This window comes from Rhagoletis zephyria, unplaced genomic scaffold, assembly GCF_001687245.7.
Source record: "Rhagoletis zephyria isolate East Lansing unplaced genomic scaffold, Rhagoletis_zephyria_1.1 Rzeph_scaffold_02604, whole genome shotgun sequence".
Taxonomy (NCBI): Eukaryota; Metazoa; Arthropoda; class Insecta; order Diptera; family Tephritidae; genus Rhagoletis; species Rhagoletis zephyria.
The window spans coordinates 4,142-21,717 of NW_016159688.1; the positions used below are offsets into that span (position 1 = coordinate 4,142).

Consider the following 17,576-nt stretch of genomic DNA (forward strand, 5'->3'; position numbering starts at 1 on the left):
TTAAGTTTTGGTTATTTTGTTTTGTCTATTTAATGTTTATAATTATTTTTATAAAAGTCTAGCACATTACATAACCAGCACCGTATGAATCCACATTTCAAACTTCGTATACAAATTATAAAAATTCAACAAACTTAAACAATTACACCCAAAAATTTTAAACTTTTTATCTTAAAGTCCAACGGGCATGTTCCGAATTTCGAAACTTTGAAATCGACTTGATTTACCAAATATTTTTTAATTATATCTGATGAAAAGAGCGAATATTCTAATTGAAAACCGTAAAAGAAGCAGCAGCGGTATGAAATAAATCATTTTAATGCGAGGCTTTAAAATTTTTGGGTTAAAAACCATCGAAAAAATTATCGAAATGGGTAGAGTTTCTCGAATTTTTCGAATTTCAGAACATGCTTGCAAATTTCATTGTTGTTCATTTTCTTCCATGTAATGTATGCTCGGCCAAGGTGGTGCAGTGCGCGCTTTCACTCATCAGCACCTGGGTTCAAGCCCTGGTCAAAGCAACATCGCAAAAAATATAGAAAAAGGTTTTTTCTTAACAGCGGTTGTCCCTCGGCAGGCAATGGCAAACCTCCGAGTGTATATCTGCCATGAAAAACAGCTTCTCATAAAAATACAATCGCCGTTCGGAGTCGGCATGAAACTCTAGGTCCCTCCGCTTTGTGTGACAACATCAAGGCGCACGCCACAAGTCGGGGGAGAAGCTCGGCCATGTGTAAGCGCCAATTTATTATTATTATTAATGTATGCCCGACAATTACTTTTCTGAATAAAGGGTTTAAAATTTTTCGTTGTAATTGTTTAAGTTTTTTGAATTTTTATAATTTGTACACGAAGTTTGAAAAGTGGATTTATGTGGTGCTGGTTATACTGGATAACAAATTTTAGTTTGGTTTTTGTTCTCCAGCTGCCACTGTCGAATTTGTATGCAGAATTGCTCGGTGATTCCGAAAATCGAGTTAATTTTTTTGCTTTGGATACGTTTTCTAGATATTTGCAATTTACCGTTATTCAGCTTGAAATAAAAAGTGGTTCCACTTATTCACGTATATCTTACGAACTAATTTAACAATCATAAAACGAGATACGTCAAATCAGAGCAAATAAAATTCTCCATAAACCATGTATAAATCACTTTCCGATAGGACTGACAGTTTCTGACAAACTAATTAATCATACCAGTTTTTTTTTATTTTTTAATGAAAAAGTTAAAAAAATCAAACTTTAACGGAAGAAAAATTTAAATAATAACAGGTTCTGTGCCAAATTTTTGCATTTGTACTAAAGCCTGTTCTGTTAAAAAAAATAAAGTTACTAATGAAGGAAAGCGAGGGATAAATAAAGAAGTAATGAGTGGAATGGTCGACAGCCAGTTCCAAAACGCCCTATCTCAGAATTCGGTTCAAAAACGCCCTATCTCAGCACATTTTCCATACATTTTCATTAGAGATAGGGCGTTTTTGAACCAAATTCTGAGATAGGGCGTCCTTTAACCAAATTCTGAAGTAGGGCGTTCGTGAAAAGTTTTCTCAGGTAGGTCTATCTTCCACTCAGGTGTCGATATGTTCACATCTATGTATTTTGAATATGAGCAAAGTTAAAATATATTGGCCCATCCATAAACCTCTTTGAAATGCTATGAAAACTTTTTTTATAAGGATCAAACAAATATTTTTAACTGTTGGTATATTTACACCATTTATATGTCGTCACTAGACACAAATAAAGGCAACGAGCTCAAACGTTGATCGCGAAAAAAGGCGCATAAAAAAAAATTTCAGCGGAGAAAGACTCTTAACATAGTTGACGGCGAAGAAAGTCGCGTTAAAATATTTGACGGCGAAAAAAAGACGCGTCAATTTATTTTCGCGGTCAACTATGTTTGCGGGTGTAACAGCATGCAAGTTCCCTAAAAAGTTTCTAGAGAATGATGCTTAAGTGACGGTCCTTGGCCAGGTATTAATCTATGTTTACGCGTCTTCCTTCGCCGTCAACTAGGTTTCGCGCCTTTCTTCGCCGAAGTTTTTTTTAAGCGTCTCTTTTCGTAAATTTTTTTTATGCGTCTTTTTTCGCCGTCAAAACACTAGCGCGCCCTTCTTCTTTTGTAGTGACGCTGCGTGTTAATTTATTATAAGCTTAAGAAAATACTCACCGGCCGTTTTCTCCTTTTTTTGTTTTTCCTTCTCCTGAAGTGGAATTTTATTAGCTAATTCTCCAGACTGAGCTGCAGTTGTGGTTCCACTTTGACCGATATCCAATGGATCCCAATCCATTCGTCTCTTTCGTGAACCACTATTTGAATAAATTGTCTGTACGTCTATAATTTGGGGTCCAGGCGTTTCTTTGGATTGTTCGTCTGAAATATGAACATTAAATACATACATATATAACTTTGACCAATTCGTTTTATGTGGTTATTAATTGATTACACAGTGCTACAAAAATATGGAATACACCTGGAACATAAAGTAGTGCAGGTTATAAGTAGGTCAAATTTAATAAGAAAATAGGTGTCCCTAAACCTTTCATTTTTTTTTTAATCACGAAGCTACACATACCTTGACCATTTTTTTATCTACTTTTAAAAATAAAACATATAAAATTATGTACATATCTATCCTCTGCAATAACGGCACAACTCAAAATTTCATGTTTTTGAGTTATATAGCGGATTAGGTTTATATATAACCATTATACAACCATATTTTTCTGCGGTAAATCGGTATATGCTTAGTCGTTACCAATCCGACAGGGGCGCAGTTTTGCCATAGGGGTATTCTCGATCCGGTGCATACTGCCTAGCATGGAGGATAGATAGCATAAATAGCATGATTGGCTAATTTTGTTGTTGTTTGAACACATGAAACAACAACAATCATGCTATTTATGCTATCTATCCTCCATGCTAGAGAGTATGCACCGGATCGTGACAACCCCTCATTTGTCACAAAACCGAAATAGCCAACCCTTACTACTGAGCAATGGCACATGTCTCACATTTATCGTGAATATTGGCATAAGTCAAAAGCGACACTTTTCGTATTGTGCCGTTATTCTTTACATAGTTTCAGTAAGGCACTAAAGGCGCACTCACCGTTTGTGACTGCAAATAATCCGGGATAATTACGTTCCAATGCATATTATTGTTAAATTAAAACACACAAAGTCTTTAATTAGACGGAAATATATCAAATTTTGAATGCGCCGTTATTGCAGAGGACCGTCGATATGTATATAAATTTATTGTTAACCTGAAACCCCCTATTTTTCTTTATTTTTCCAAGGACGACCATCGTTTATTGCAAAACTTACAATGAAAGTGGTTAAATATGCGCTAATATTCTAAAATTACTATTATTGGCGAAAAAATTGATGCCATATTTATTGAAATCAGATACAAACCATTGAAACTACCAATTTTTTTCTTAAATACGGCCTTCAATTTATGTGTGTATATATATTGGATTTTATATCTTTTGCGTAGTGTGGCCCCAGAATTCTTTCATATATTGGTGTATCCATGATGTCGGACGTGACATTCGTACGACTTCAGAGTTAAATATATTAATCATACGAAAACGAAAGCCACTTATAAAAATTAAATTACAAATAACAAAAACAGATGAGTTTTCAGACTACATGTAAAAATAAGCAAAACTGTGCGAATCCTGTGAAGTTTTCCTTTCTTAAACATTATTTTAGTAATCAAATTACGGAGCATTTCAGCCAATTTGTTTTTAATCAGAAGCAATTCGTAGGTTTAATTCTGAATTAAAATGTGATAACGGACGTGACATATCGGGCTTGACAGATTTTCGCCCATACAATATTATTGGCCCCTATTATGAGTTACATTCGATCTTCGACTGTGGTCGAAAGTCCTGATCGAACGAATTTTGATTTGGTATTATGGCGCTCATTCGATGAAGAATAGCGCTATTGTGAACTTCGCTCGTTTAAGTTGTTCACAATAGCATATTTTTCACCGCTGAGAAGCTTTGTTTACAAATCGAGCAAACTAAATAGTGTGCTTATACATATTTATGTAAATTTGTGCAAATTAAAATGAAATAAAAAAGAAAGCAAGTTTATAAAAACGTGGTAAAAATTAGTACAACGAAGTTCTGAGGTTCAACGATTCGTCAGAGGATGAGAGTTTAGTGAACTGACCAGGAGTAGTAAATATTTAAGAGGGTTTAGGTGTAGTCTTTACAATATATTTTGACATAAAATATATTTAAGAAATTTGTCTACAGATTTACTAAAAACTTCCGACTGTCTAAAGAGGCTTTTATGAGCCAAATCTATTTAAAATATTTTAAAGCTATCCACAGCTCTATGATTTGTTCTCAGAGACCGTGCCAACTGAGTATTGGGATTTTCCCTCACAAGTAAAGCAGCCTTTCGAGCTTTTGTTTTGTATTCGCGACGTTAAAACTGAATGAAATTGATAAAAAATTGTTTAAAATTAGTGTCTACCCGCCAAAAAGTAAGAAAACAAATGCAAAATCATAAATTTTTCACAATTTTCTAACACTTCGCTACCCCATCGAAAGCAAAATTCTGTTCGACAGAAAATTCGATACTCAACGAAAATTTCGACACGGTCGCAAATCGAATGCAACTCATAATAAGGACCATTATTGGTAACACATACATACATATATAATTTAATTTTGTATTTAATTTTTTCTGTTTTCCCCTCCACCGTTTCCCCTTTTCATAACCTTTTTTCGCCATCTGAATGCGAAATTGAAAGTTATAAAGCCGTTTGAATTCATTTACATTTTTATGCAAACACCCATATGTACATAATTGCAAACATACACTTGCGGTCAGCTAATTAAGTTAAGGTGTACTTACACGATATGTATTTGCATGTGTCCATGCCACTTTTCACATATGGAAATGCCAACATATCGTGTAAAGGCAAATTAGATTTGTTTATGTACAAAGCAGATGCACGTACAACGAAATAGAAATGTTTCTATTTTCATCTGACATACAAATAGAATCATCTGGGTTTGGTTTATTTCGTTTTCAAAGAACGTATTTTTAAATACTTAAATAAATACTGTGAATTTGACAAACATACGCAATAACAACCCTGCAGGGAAACCGCGGTCTCGTGAATCAAATTTCTAGTTCCGTACTAGGTCTTTATCGCCAAAAAGGCACTAGTCCGATATGAACTAGATCCCCACCAGTCCAAAGTCGGCGAAAAGTGGTATTTTTAAAATACCATTTTTTTTTAGTTTTTTTCACTAGAAATGGATATCAAAAGTGACGAATTTAGAAATGGTTCGGAACTATAGAAAAAGGGATGCAGAACGGGCTAGATCTTATTTGCCGAATTTAGAACAAGTTCGGAACTATCGAAAAAGGGATGCAGCGGAGGGCCTGTTTACTTTGCATAGGTATGTGTTCGGCGGCTTTTTCGTTCAAATACGCTTCTATTCTGCTCTTCGCAGATGCTTTTTCATAGCTTGGTAATACAAAACCAAAATTTGTGTTAACATTTCAACATCTTGGGACCGTCTGGAATCTAAGAAATAACAGCGAGCACCTCTGAAAACTCAGCTACAGCTAAAGGTATGTAAATGTACATTTCTTACAATCATTCAAACAAATTTAATTTCAAATTGAAAATACATTTCTTCCAAAATAACTTAAAATCGCACACACGGAAGAACCAAAAATATTAAAAAATCATGATACTTTTTTCTTTCGTTCGTCGATTTCAGAACTGGTTCGGAACTATAGAATTTAGGACTAGTTCGGAACTATCGAAAAAGGGATGCAGCGGGCGGCAATTGGCACTTCCTAGGGCATCGCCATGTTAAATTCGCCAGTTGCTTGCATGCAAAAGAGATTTATCTCGAACCAGTACTGGGTCTAAATGTACTAGAAGCGCACCTGTTCAGAACTAGAGATTTTCCCCACAGGGAAATGTATTGAAAGTCACATTTACAGATGCAAATACATATCGTGTAAGAACACCTTTAAGAGACATTTTGACCAGTTTTGGCTATTTTTCTTTTGTTTAATTACTGTTTATAATTTTTTATAAAAGCCTAGCACATTACATAACCAGCACCACATAAATCCACATTTCAAACTTCGTGCAAAAATTATAACAATTANGTTACTGGAAAAGCGTTCACGTACTGTTTTGTAAATTTTTTCTATGAGAGCGAATTCTTAGAAATTAAGTTACTGGANGCAAAAATTATAACAATTACACCCAAAAATTTAAAACTTTTTATTCAGTTTACATCAGAGTTGTGAAAAACGCATTATGTAAAAAATTAATGCAATAATTTTTTAAATTTAATGTAAATGAAAATTTCAATGCATTAATTCCGAAAATATAATGCTAATGATTTTTTTTTTTTGATTAACATTNAACATATCGTCGCCTGAATTGCAAAAAGACGTAACAAACATCATCATTGAAATGCAAAATGTCATAACTAATAAANATTTATTGCATTAAAACTATAACAAGCATTAAAAACCATAAACTAATTTTAGCTTGTAGTGAAAATTCTTTGTTGACGTTAAGGCAGGGTGCGGAGATCGATCAAAATACGATCTTTTCGCAATCAATCGCGGCCAAAAATTGAGTGCTTGCAATTTTTCGCGATTGGTAACGTAGCGCCAGTGTTGCCAGAACTTTTTGGGCCGACCGGCTAGATTGGCAAAAAAANTGTATGTATCTAACATTTCATACTTTAAGAACATTTAGTTAGGGAAATCCGTAACATTGTCTAATATATACTGCGCTGAAAAAAATCATTATATTCTATTGTTTTGCTAGTATACCAGACTGAAGTTCATTTCTTGAAGGAAACTTAGGTATAAAATTTTTTACAATACCCACTTTGTAGAGGATTAACCACTTTGTGTGAAAAAGGCCTACATTCTATTTGCTAGCAATTCAATACCTGCTACTGTTTTGGCGAGTGTACATACCAGNGATTGGTAACGTAGCGCCAGTGTTGCCAGAACTTTTTGGGCCGACCGGCTAGATTGGCAAAAAANGCAGTTTTTCGTTTATCGTAGAGTTTTTTACACGTACATTAACACTTGTGCATCTAAAGAACGAAATACACAACACAAGCGGCTTGACAAACCAAGCGAAATTTCCCTTTGCTTCAAGCCATTTGTGCTGTCTATGGGGTGTTTGAAGGTTTGACAAACCGCTTGAGGGAAATTTGAGCAAAAATCAAATTTTTTTGATTTTCTGGCCGCCATGTTGACGTTTGATCAAACCGCTTGCGATGTGGATGGTAAAATCGCCTCAATTGCAACTGAAATTTCACCAAGTGAAGACGTAAGGGAGAATAATGGTAGAAAACTAAAATGTTTTACATTGTTAACCGAAAGAAAACTAAAATTCTGTGCTTGAACGACTCATGTTTGCATGGTCTATGGCAAAATGGGAAAAGTATGATTGACAAGCCGCTTGTGTGGTGTATTTCGCTCTTAAGGTCTGTACATCGCTGCATTTATGAACTTGTACCCTAATTCCCAGAAACTTAATACATTGCTGCACTCTGCCTGTTTATGGAAATGTATATGTATCTCCCGCTTATGTACAACGGAAGATTCATACATATGCTTCTGCCCGTAAACACTCACGCGTTTAGCCCAAGAATCCCGCACATTAGATAGTTTATAAATATATACGCATTTATGGATATGTATGCATATATACCCTGCAAACCAAAGTTCCCGAAATCTTAACGAAATCTTTAGGAGTATCTGATTTCTGTAACGATTTTTTTCCGAATCTTCAAAGAAAATTATATGAAGTGGTTGACACGAACTCGTAAAGAAATTTCTGTACGAAAAATAACGATTACCTTAAGATTTCGGGCACTTTGGTTTGCAGGGTTTACATATTTTCGTGCATAATAATAACAACAAATTTACAAAAAACTATCTATCACGAAAGCATATGTGTGATAACAAATGAAGTCCTTCCTCTATTTCATTCATTTTTGCAGAAAATTATTTCTTTGGAGTAATCGTATTTTTTTATCTTCCATTCGAAAAAATAAATTCCTATTTGTCCCCATCAAAAAATCAAAATACCAGAAAATTATATGTACATACATAAGTATATTACAAGATTACAAAAAACATAATCATATTAGAAAATGTAAAAAATAAGTTCAAATTTCAAAATGAAAATAAAATAAATCCTTCAATAACAACTATTTATGTACACAAGAAGTATCAGTATAGCTCAAGATTCACAAAATATAGAGCAGATTTTTAGAAACTAACTTTTTCCAGTAAATTGTTGTTCAGCTTTACTATCAATAAATTATTAATTGTGTCACTGCTTAGTCTTGAGCGCTGCTTTGTTATAATTGTGGATAGCGCGCTGAATGCTCTTTCTACGGAAACTTGACTCGATGGAACTGCTAAAATGACTTCAGACAGCTTAAATAAGTCTCTTTCTTTAGTATACAGATTTTTCCAATAGTCGAGTACATTTGTTGCGAAAGACATTCTTTGGCCGTATGCTAAATTGTCAAGCTTTTGGCGAATATTGGAACTGTTTTGAGTTGTCAATCGGCTGCTGGTCATATTATTTAGCTCTTCTTCTAAGATGTTGTAGGGATCATTTGGCGAAACATGTATATCCTCTTGAGGGTCAATTCCTTCGTTACTTGAATTTCCATCTCCATTTAATGAACTAAGCGTTGCATTTGTTCTTAATATGTGCACATATAAAAAAATTTTATTTATCTTACAATGTTAAGAAATTAGATTATTTACAATATAATATACCACTGCACTTTTCCTTTGGTCATCATTAATATACGGTGAATCCAAAAAGTTGAACCTTCGGTCGAAGTATATACCAGAAAGGAATGCAACATTGTCGAGCAATTTTTCTTTCCTTCTTCTCATAGATTCCAACAACTTTATTGCAAACGCATTTACCCCCATTTTTTTTTAATTTTGCTTCACATACAAGCCAGTCTCTGTAAAAATCACCGATAATGTATTGTTCAGCTTGAAGTTGTTTGGTACATTGCGCCATTGGTGTAAATGCATTGACAAAGCCTTCTATGAAGTTCCAATCAATTTCAAAGTCAATAGAAAATCCCATATCGTTTCCATTAATATGCTGTTTAAAATTCAAAAGGGATTCTATCATTTCAAATGTTGAGTTCCATCGAGTTATATTATCAATTGGTGGCAAACGTAGATCCGCAGAGTTGATACAGCTTCTTATGCTAGCCCTAAATTTTCCTGCACTCCTCCAGTTTATTTTGCATTTCCTTGAAAGAATCATATGCCGCCAATTGAATTGTGTGCGCGGCTCATCTTACGACTGCCAGTACCGAATTCAAGCGATTGTGTACTAATTCGTAGTCATCATTCTCATTTTCTGAAGTCGTTTCGCATTCATCATTTTGTAAATCTATCATGTCTTGTTGAAGTAGTTTTGAAGCTTTTAACATGTTTGCCCCGTTGTCCGAAGTAGTTGAATATATTTGTGTAAGATCAATATCGAATTGTTGCAAGCATTTTAATATTTCCTCTTTTAAAAAATGTGCTGTATGCCTCTTTTTCAATTGTATCATGGCAATCATGATTCAATAATACAAGGTTGGATAAATATTGACATTTGTGTCAATCGACTGCCTTGTAAGGTTGCATTTAAGAAGGAAAGAGAAGCGGGTCACAATTTTATCCCCTTTTGTGTAAGGGTAGTAGGAAAAGTAAGTAGTCTGGTAGTGCTGAAATGCGTTTTTGTATACAAATTGAATTAAATATATAAAGAAGATTCCACTGATCTACACAATAGACAATGAATTAATTTTTTATGGCCACATAAATATTAAAAATGAAATAAATGGATATTCACATAAAATTCTTGCCAAAGATAAATCTTTGAAGCCTTTGAAGAAATATTCCCAAATATTCAAAAGAAACCTTGGTTTAATTGATATATATATTTAACAAAATTAGTGGAATTCAAACAAATCCTTTATTCAAAGGGACTATATGAAGAATTATACAAATGGTAAAAATGCAACTGATTTAATGCATATAAATTAATCTTTTAAAAAGTAGTATATTTGTTGTAGTTAAAGATTGCATGTTCAATATCTTAAATTGAATTACATTTTTTGTTTTAATTTAAATTTTTTAGTAATTTTTTTACTTTTTTCTCCAATCAGTCTTACTAATCATTATATTGGTTACATTTAAAAGTTAGATCTTCAATATCGCAATTTAATTACATTTGATTATTTAAAAATCTAATTTTTGTGGAATGTTTTTTACTTTTTTCTCCAATCAGTCTTGTTAATCATTATATCGGTTAAACTTTAAAAATATGTCTTCAATACATTACATTTCGGTTTTTAAAAATGTTAATTTTTTGTAATGTTGCGTACTTTTTTCTGCAATCAGTCACAATCAGCACAAGAAAATACCTTTATTAATATTTCCACTTTCGCTTTTATGGAGTGGTATACTTACTTGTATATATGCAAATGCTGCACTTCATCAACCCAAAGGCTGCAGTGGTAAAAATACATGCACCAGCAAACGTGGACGGACACCCAAATGATCCTGACCTTCACAAGAGAATATATTTATTAATATTTGTACTACCATACGTGGATGGATACAGGGATACTACTTTTTGCAAAATAAATATGTAAATTGTTGTTGTAATTCAAAATATACCCATTATTTTTGATTTTTTTGCCTTACTTACTTGAATTTGCTCAATAAGAAAATGAATTTCCTCGAAACAATCGATGAAAATATCGGCAGTGTTGCCTGTTGAACTTTGTATACGAAGACAATATTTCTCCTTGTATTTTAAGAGTAGTTTTTATAAATCAAAAAAGAAGGCAACACACGCTAAGGCAGAATGCGGGAGCGAGACAACTGCCAGGTTATCCAACCTTGTATTATTGAATCATGATGCCAATTGTGTTTATCACAATTTCAAAATCTTTAATATTTTGGATATTTATTCCCAACCTACTCTTCCCCATTCTGGTAGCTACATCGACTTTTAAGCTTAACATTTTCTTGGACAAACTTTTTTTCAAAAGATATTTTATTTTATTTGCGAACAGCTTTATATGCTCAACAATATTTTTTGAATTTAATTGTAAACTAAATTGATTTTCATAGGGTCCAATTATTTGCTTGAAATAAAGCTCGTCATCGAAAAGTCGAAAGGGAATGTTTTTCACGGTTACCAATCCAACACAACACTTTAAAAAACCTTTTTTTATTTAATTTTAGAGCAAATTGGTTAGAACTTCGGCGTTTGGAAACATTATTGTCGCTTGCAGATGGACCGCTTTCATTAAAGTTATATTTGTGTATAGTTTCGTTATGTCTTTTAATGTTTCCTAATATGTAGTCTTTAAGTTGTTTTTCGCACAAAAGGCACTTCGAAAAATTTGTGTCTTTATTATATGTAACAAGTTTTGTCTAGTCAATATTCGATACTTTGCCCATTTTTATATCAAAAAGCGAATAACCTGCCTTCATTCGTATCAAAATATACTAAATTCAAATATTTGTGTACCCACACTCTACCAACGAACGATCGCGAACGATTAAAAATACGATCTTCTTATATTAGCTCGTTTTGCGATTGTATTTTACCGCGATAAATACTTGAGCAAACGATTGTTAGCGAGAGCATTGCCTATGTTTTCATTGGCGAGAGAGTGCGCGCTACGATTTTCTGCACCAGCGCTCTTGCCACGGACGATCGCTTTCGTACGCTCGTTCGTTTGCAATAGGTTGATTCCTTATCTTTTTGGACTAAAGCCTGAAAAGTGTCAAAATGCCAGAGCGTAAGCAAAATGCGCACACTAAAAGAGAATAACAGGAAAAGTAAAGGAACGCAAAAAACCAAATTTTTAGTCCAAAGAATGGCAACAACAAAGCTAACATGAAATAAGAATGGAAATTTATGTACAAAACACGTTCACACAAGCACAAGCACAATAAACACTTACTATATCAATTATTTTTGCCTCCTTCCAATTTCAATTCACTTTTTCTACTTTTTAGATTATTCTCACTTTTTGCGTATTCTTTAATTTCCGTTAATTTAAATTCAGTTGAGTTTGACACTTTTCAGGATTTTGCCAGAAAAAATTCTTCTGACTAAATCTGACTACTTCGGACTGATGAGAGTCACTCTCACCGAGGGTTGCTCTCTCATTTTTGCTGTCATTTCCGAGTTAAGGAACGCTTTTTGGACTAAATCTGACTACTTCGGACTTTTCCTGACTATTTCTGGGAGATAAGGAACGCTCCTAATGTGTATACATAAACTCTGCATACGATCTCTTACGAACGAAAACGCAGGCAATGTTTTCTCGAACGCTCGTTTGCTCAAGTATTTATCGCTGTAAAATACAATCGCAGAATAAGCTAATATGAGAAGATCGTAGAACTTCGATGTCAAAAAGATAGTGGCGGAAGTTAAGGCTGGTTTTCAATATGACAAATTCAATGGCATTTGTCGTCAAATAGGTAAAATAACATTGTCCAATGGAACTAAAAAACGGTTTATTGATTGATTTAGATCAGAATGGGTCTTCAGTCGTGTACATGATATAATTGATATGCATCAACAATCAACATAAAAATCTAAAAAAGCACACTGAGTTGCACGCACATTGCTTTGTTTCATAAAACATCTAACAATGTTTACAAGAATTTTTCTACAAATAAACATAATAGTATGAAGCTGAAAAAATTATTAATAATTATACGATGTCCTTCCAAAAAAGGTTATTTATATTTCACTAAAAAAAAATTTAATGCTTTTTAATAATGCAAACTGGCAAAATTATTAAAAATTTGAATGCATTAAAATTTTTCATCAGCCTTAGTTTGGATAATTTTATGAAAACAAATTTCATTAGCATTATGTTTTTCAGAATTAATGCAATGAAATTTTTATTTGCATTAAATTTCAGAAATTAATGCATTCATTTTTACATTAACATTATTGCATACATATATCGAGCCTAACCGCCAAAATAAAGTAAGCGATATTTTCTTTTGGACGCAGAAGTGCTCCTTGAGCATCTAGATGCATTTCTGCATCAAAAAGAAAATTTTCATAAAAATGTCGTCAATGTTTTATTTTGGCGGTTAGGGCTCCAGGTGTAAGTTAATAAGAAAATAAAAGGGTTTTCTATTGGGAGCGGAGCTCGAATTAATAAAATTAGTTTGATTTAAAATTTCAGTTTCTACAAATTCAGTTTAAAAAGGAAAATCTTAATATCAAATTAAAATTAAGTGTAACAATTTTTTTAACATGAAAAGACGTACCTGTCCACGATTCCTCAGAGTTCGGCGGAGAGTCTACAAACGTAATTACATAATCCGACGCTATTTGGTGATGTGAGTAGCCGTTTGTATAAAATCGATTTGTTTTGTGCAATATCTATAAAAAAGGTAAAGGTATACGAGAATTATTAATAAAAAGCCAAGTATTCAAAAACTAACCAAACGGATGCATATTTATCGTTATCATTACAAACAAAACTGAATAAAATTTTTCCTCAAACTCATTTTTTTTCACCCTTCTCTTACAACCTTATTATGTATCACTACGGTGACCATCCGTCCTGTATTATACGGGACAGTCCTCTTTTTTGACCCATTGTCCTGGTAATTTATTCATTTTATGCGGGGCGCCAAATGTTCTGTATTTCTTTTAGTGTCCTGTATTTGTCCCGTATTCGGTGTCCGTTTGAAGCTTTAACCTCTCATTAAAATGGCATGCGTATGAGCCAGTTTTAAGGGATGTTGGTATGTATATGATTGTAATTTTCTCCATAAACCGGGCATGCATCATGTAACTTTGACACGATAGTCGTTCAAACGATATTGGCAAAACGAAGTCGTCAAAACACTGATTCATGTATTTTCATGTATTTTTGTTACTTACTATCGTGTCGACTATTGTAGTGTCTTCAACAGTTTGAAAATCACTCTTTTAGAGTTCAATCTTTGATGCGAAAATGGGGGCGTTTGAGCGAAAGTGCGAAAATCGGCAGTTTTTTACAACAAACATATGGCACCGTTTTGGCGCCGTTTCGCACAAACGCACAGCAAAGCAACAAAACAAACGCTAATTTTTGTCTTTCGCATTTTCGCATTAAATAGTGAACTCTACTTATATTGTTTTTGGTAAACTTCGATATTTGAAATTTTAATAAAATACAAATTTTGAAAATAAACTCAAGAATTAATTTTTCCCTGGTGTGTCAACCAGTGTGCGAACCCCTTTTTATTTTAGTGTGGTAGAATCCGCAAAAAAATGTGGTAGATTTGAATAAGATGTGGTAGATTTTCCAATTCATATTTTTATTGGGTATACATATCGCACACTGTCGTCAAAAGAGGCACAAGTCAAAAATTCGATTGGGAAATATAAGTGCTAGTTCAGATTCAACGCAATTGATGCAAAAACAAGTATCACATTAGTTTCCTAGTTAGAGAATATAATCATGAAGAAAAAAATATTTTTATTAATTTGAGAAAAATCCTACAGATTGATTTATGAAAAAAAATCGACCAAATAATTTTTCCATTGCACAATACTTAAGCAAATATAAATATGCGGATTTTTGAAATATTAAAAAGTTAAGGCAAAATTTATGATGTACTTTTTTAAAAATTTTTTGAATAATTTATATATTTCTTATAAGAATTGAGTTGAAATTCTAGAGTTATTTGAGAAAAATCCTACAGATTGATTTATGCAAAAAATCAGCAAAATTTATGATGTACTTTTTAAAAATTTTTTTATTAATTTTTATATTTCTTATAAGAATTGAGTTTAGAGTTATGTATGTGAAAATTGTAAACATATGTTCTGCCTAAAAATGTGCTAGATTTTAAGCCTTGTGTGGTAGAAGTGGTAGGCACCCAAATTTTTAAAAATATGTGGTAGATCTACCACGAATGTGGTAGAGGTTGCACTTTGGTGTCAATAGCTAATGTGGCTGAATGGATGGTTTTCGATTTTGTTGCTCTCGGGTTCAATTAATAGTGACAAGGATTTTGTTATTTTTATTTTTTATAGCACATTTTAATCTTTAATCTTATACTTTATTGCTATAAGGTAGCTAAGCAAAGGTGAGTCTAGCGGTCTGCAAAATATTTGTGAATAGATTTTTTAAAATTTCTCTCTAAATATTCTCTTTAAAATAAGAGGCGTTTACTGCTGTCCCTAAATTGTAATTGTAACTGTCAAAAATCTGGATCGAATTTTTATTTTTGACAGGGCGTTACGTGTTGAAGTTGGATTCAGAAGACGGAAAGAAAGAGAGAGGACAAAAAGTGAAAGAGGAAACGGGAATAAAAGCGGTCCTGCGGTGGTGAGTTTTAGTTAACACAAAATCCCATAAGATAGGTCGTGTCCGCTGAAATAGTCTCTAATTTTCATGAAGCAAGACAATCGAAAACACGATATCGTCAGACGACTCGTCAGTTTTGTAGCTGATTAAATTGAGTATAAGTGGAAAGTGCTGCTCTTTTGCTTCTCTTTTTAATAATTGTCGAACATATGTACTTTGTATGAAAAAAATGCGTAATACCGCCAACAAAAATAAAATCCAAAAATTAACTACACTTTGCATATTTTTACACTAAAATTTCACGATTTTTTAAACAAATTTTGCGGGGTAAAAATCTCCAGAGAAGTATCCTACACATTTGTGATGTTACTATAAGGACGTTCTTTCAGATCTGTAAGTTTTTGTGAAACAAATTTGGAAAACAATTTTTTGTCCCGTATTCGGCTTCCACAAATATGGCCACAAAGCGAGCGAACGATTCGTCTGCAGAGAAATGCTTCAAAAATTAGTCCGGCGGCATCATTCTAGCCGGTCTAAAGGCAACCGAGATGACGAAGACGACCGATAGAGTAATAAAATCGCATTCAGACACGTTGTCGTCTGAATCGTTCGTGTTGCCTATCGTTTGTGATACATAATAAGGCAGTTAACTCGATACAAGATAAATTTCCAACTTCAAAAAATAAAAGAACTTTAGTAGCTTTTTCACAATGCAAAACAGTTTAAAAGTTAATTATCAAGCGTTAATTGTTTCACTGCCTCACATTTGGTCGTCATAATTTATCGATCGGCGCACAGTGGTTCAAAATTGGCATTTTGTGTTCACAATTCACTGGAGCCTTCATTTTTCACTCAATTTCATTATTTTTTGTTTAATGAAAGCTATTCAAATTTGCAAGAGACCAGCTGAGCCCGATTTCTAAATTTTGGTTTGTTTGTATTAATTTTTTTAGTGCAAAGTGCAGAAAAAGTTGGAATTTTTAAGAAACTCGATTCTCTTGTGAAAATCAAAAAAATAGTAATTTGAATTGTTATAAAAAAATGTGCACCAAAACTATTTTTTTAGTTCTGGGTTTTTGTAAATAATTTGAGTACGCAGTTTTATAGATAATTAAATTTTAGAATAACAAAGTGCAAGTTGCAAGTGGCTAAGAGGGTGACAGGTAATAAGGTCAATGGAAATAAGGTCAATTGACTTTATTTCCCACCCTGGTGCGAAATAAAGTCAACAAAAATTTGGAAATAAAGTCATTGACGCTATTTCCTCATTCAAATGGAAATAGCGTCAACAATGCTTAAAGTATGTCGATTCATAGAAAAAAATGTTGTTCTTACAATAAACATTGCCCCGTAAGTGTTGTTTTTTAATAGATGAAAAAGGTTATTGCCAAATCCTCAGTGTTGTGATATTAATCCACACACAATCATGAACTACCACCATTTGATTTTATTAAAAAAAATTAAATTACGAATATGTAAAAACACGATGCGAAACACTAAACGCCTGCGCACAGCTGGAATACGAGTAATATTTGAAGAAAGAGTGTAGAAATGATCCATAACTTGCAAATTATGTTTCGTTTCCACAAAAATAAAGCGAACACTATTAAATTGAAGAAACAGTCCATGTCCAAAACCTCGGATGAACACTGAAAGAATTCTGTGTTTTAAATTAGCATATTTTGAACGAATTCGGAATGTCTAAAGGTGTTCTTACACGATATGTATTTGCATCTGTAAATGTGACTTTTTCAATACATATGTAATTGCGTATGTCTGTCAAATTCACAGTCTTTATTTAACTTTTTAAAAATACGATGTTTGAAAACGAAGTAAGTAACCTTAGATGTTTCTATCTGTGTGTCAGATGAAAATAGAAACATTTCTATTTCGTATGTACGTGCATATGCTTTGTACAGAAACAAATCTAATTTGCCTATACACGATACGTTGGCATTTCCATATGTAAAAAGTGGCATGTACACATGCAAAAACATATCGTGTAAGAACACCTTAAGGTGGAAAAGAAACCAACTTTTCTATAAGGAAACAATTATGGAGAAAGAATTTTCTTACACTGTATTCATGTCTCCACCAGCAATTGGTAACGACATAATTTAAAACCAGCTAAGGAGAATGACGACACTATTTATTAGATGGCACATTCAA

At 33.1% G+C, this 17,576-nt stretch overlaps 1 protein-coding gene across 1 annotated transcript in view; it reads right to left on the bottom strand.

Annotated features, from left to right (window-relative positions):
* Positions 1 to 926: 926 nt before the first annotated feature.
* LOC108367246 (GATA zinc finger domain-containing protein 10-like) overlaps positions 927 to 17,576 on the bottom strand; it is a gene marked incomplete at its 3' end in the record, with an annotated part of 45,661 nt that continues 29,011 nt past the window's right edge. Inside the window, exons 3-5 of the mRNA XM_017621839.1 lie at positions 13,372 to 13,486; positions 2,167 to 2,374; positions 927 to 931 (exon numbers count right to left, since the gene is read on the bottom strand). Coding sequence (XP_017477328.1) covers positions 927 to 931; positions 2,167 to 2,374; positions 13,372 to 13,486 — 328 coding nt within the window. The remainder of the gene's footprint in view (positions 932 to 2,166; positions 2,375 to 13,371; positions 13,487 to 17,576) is intronic.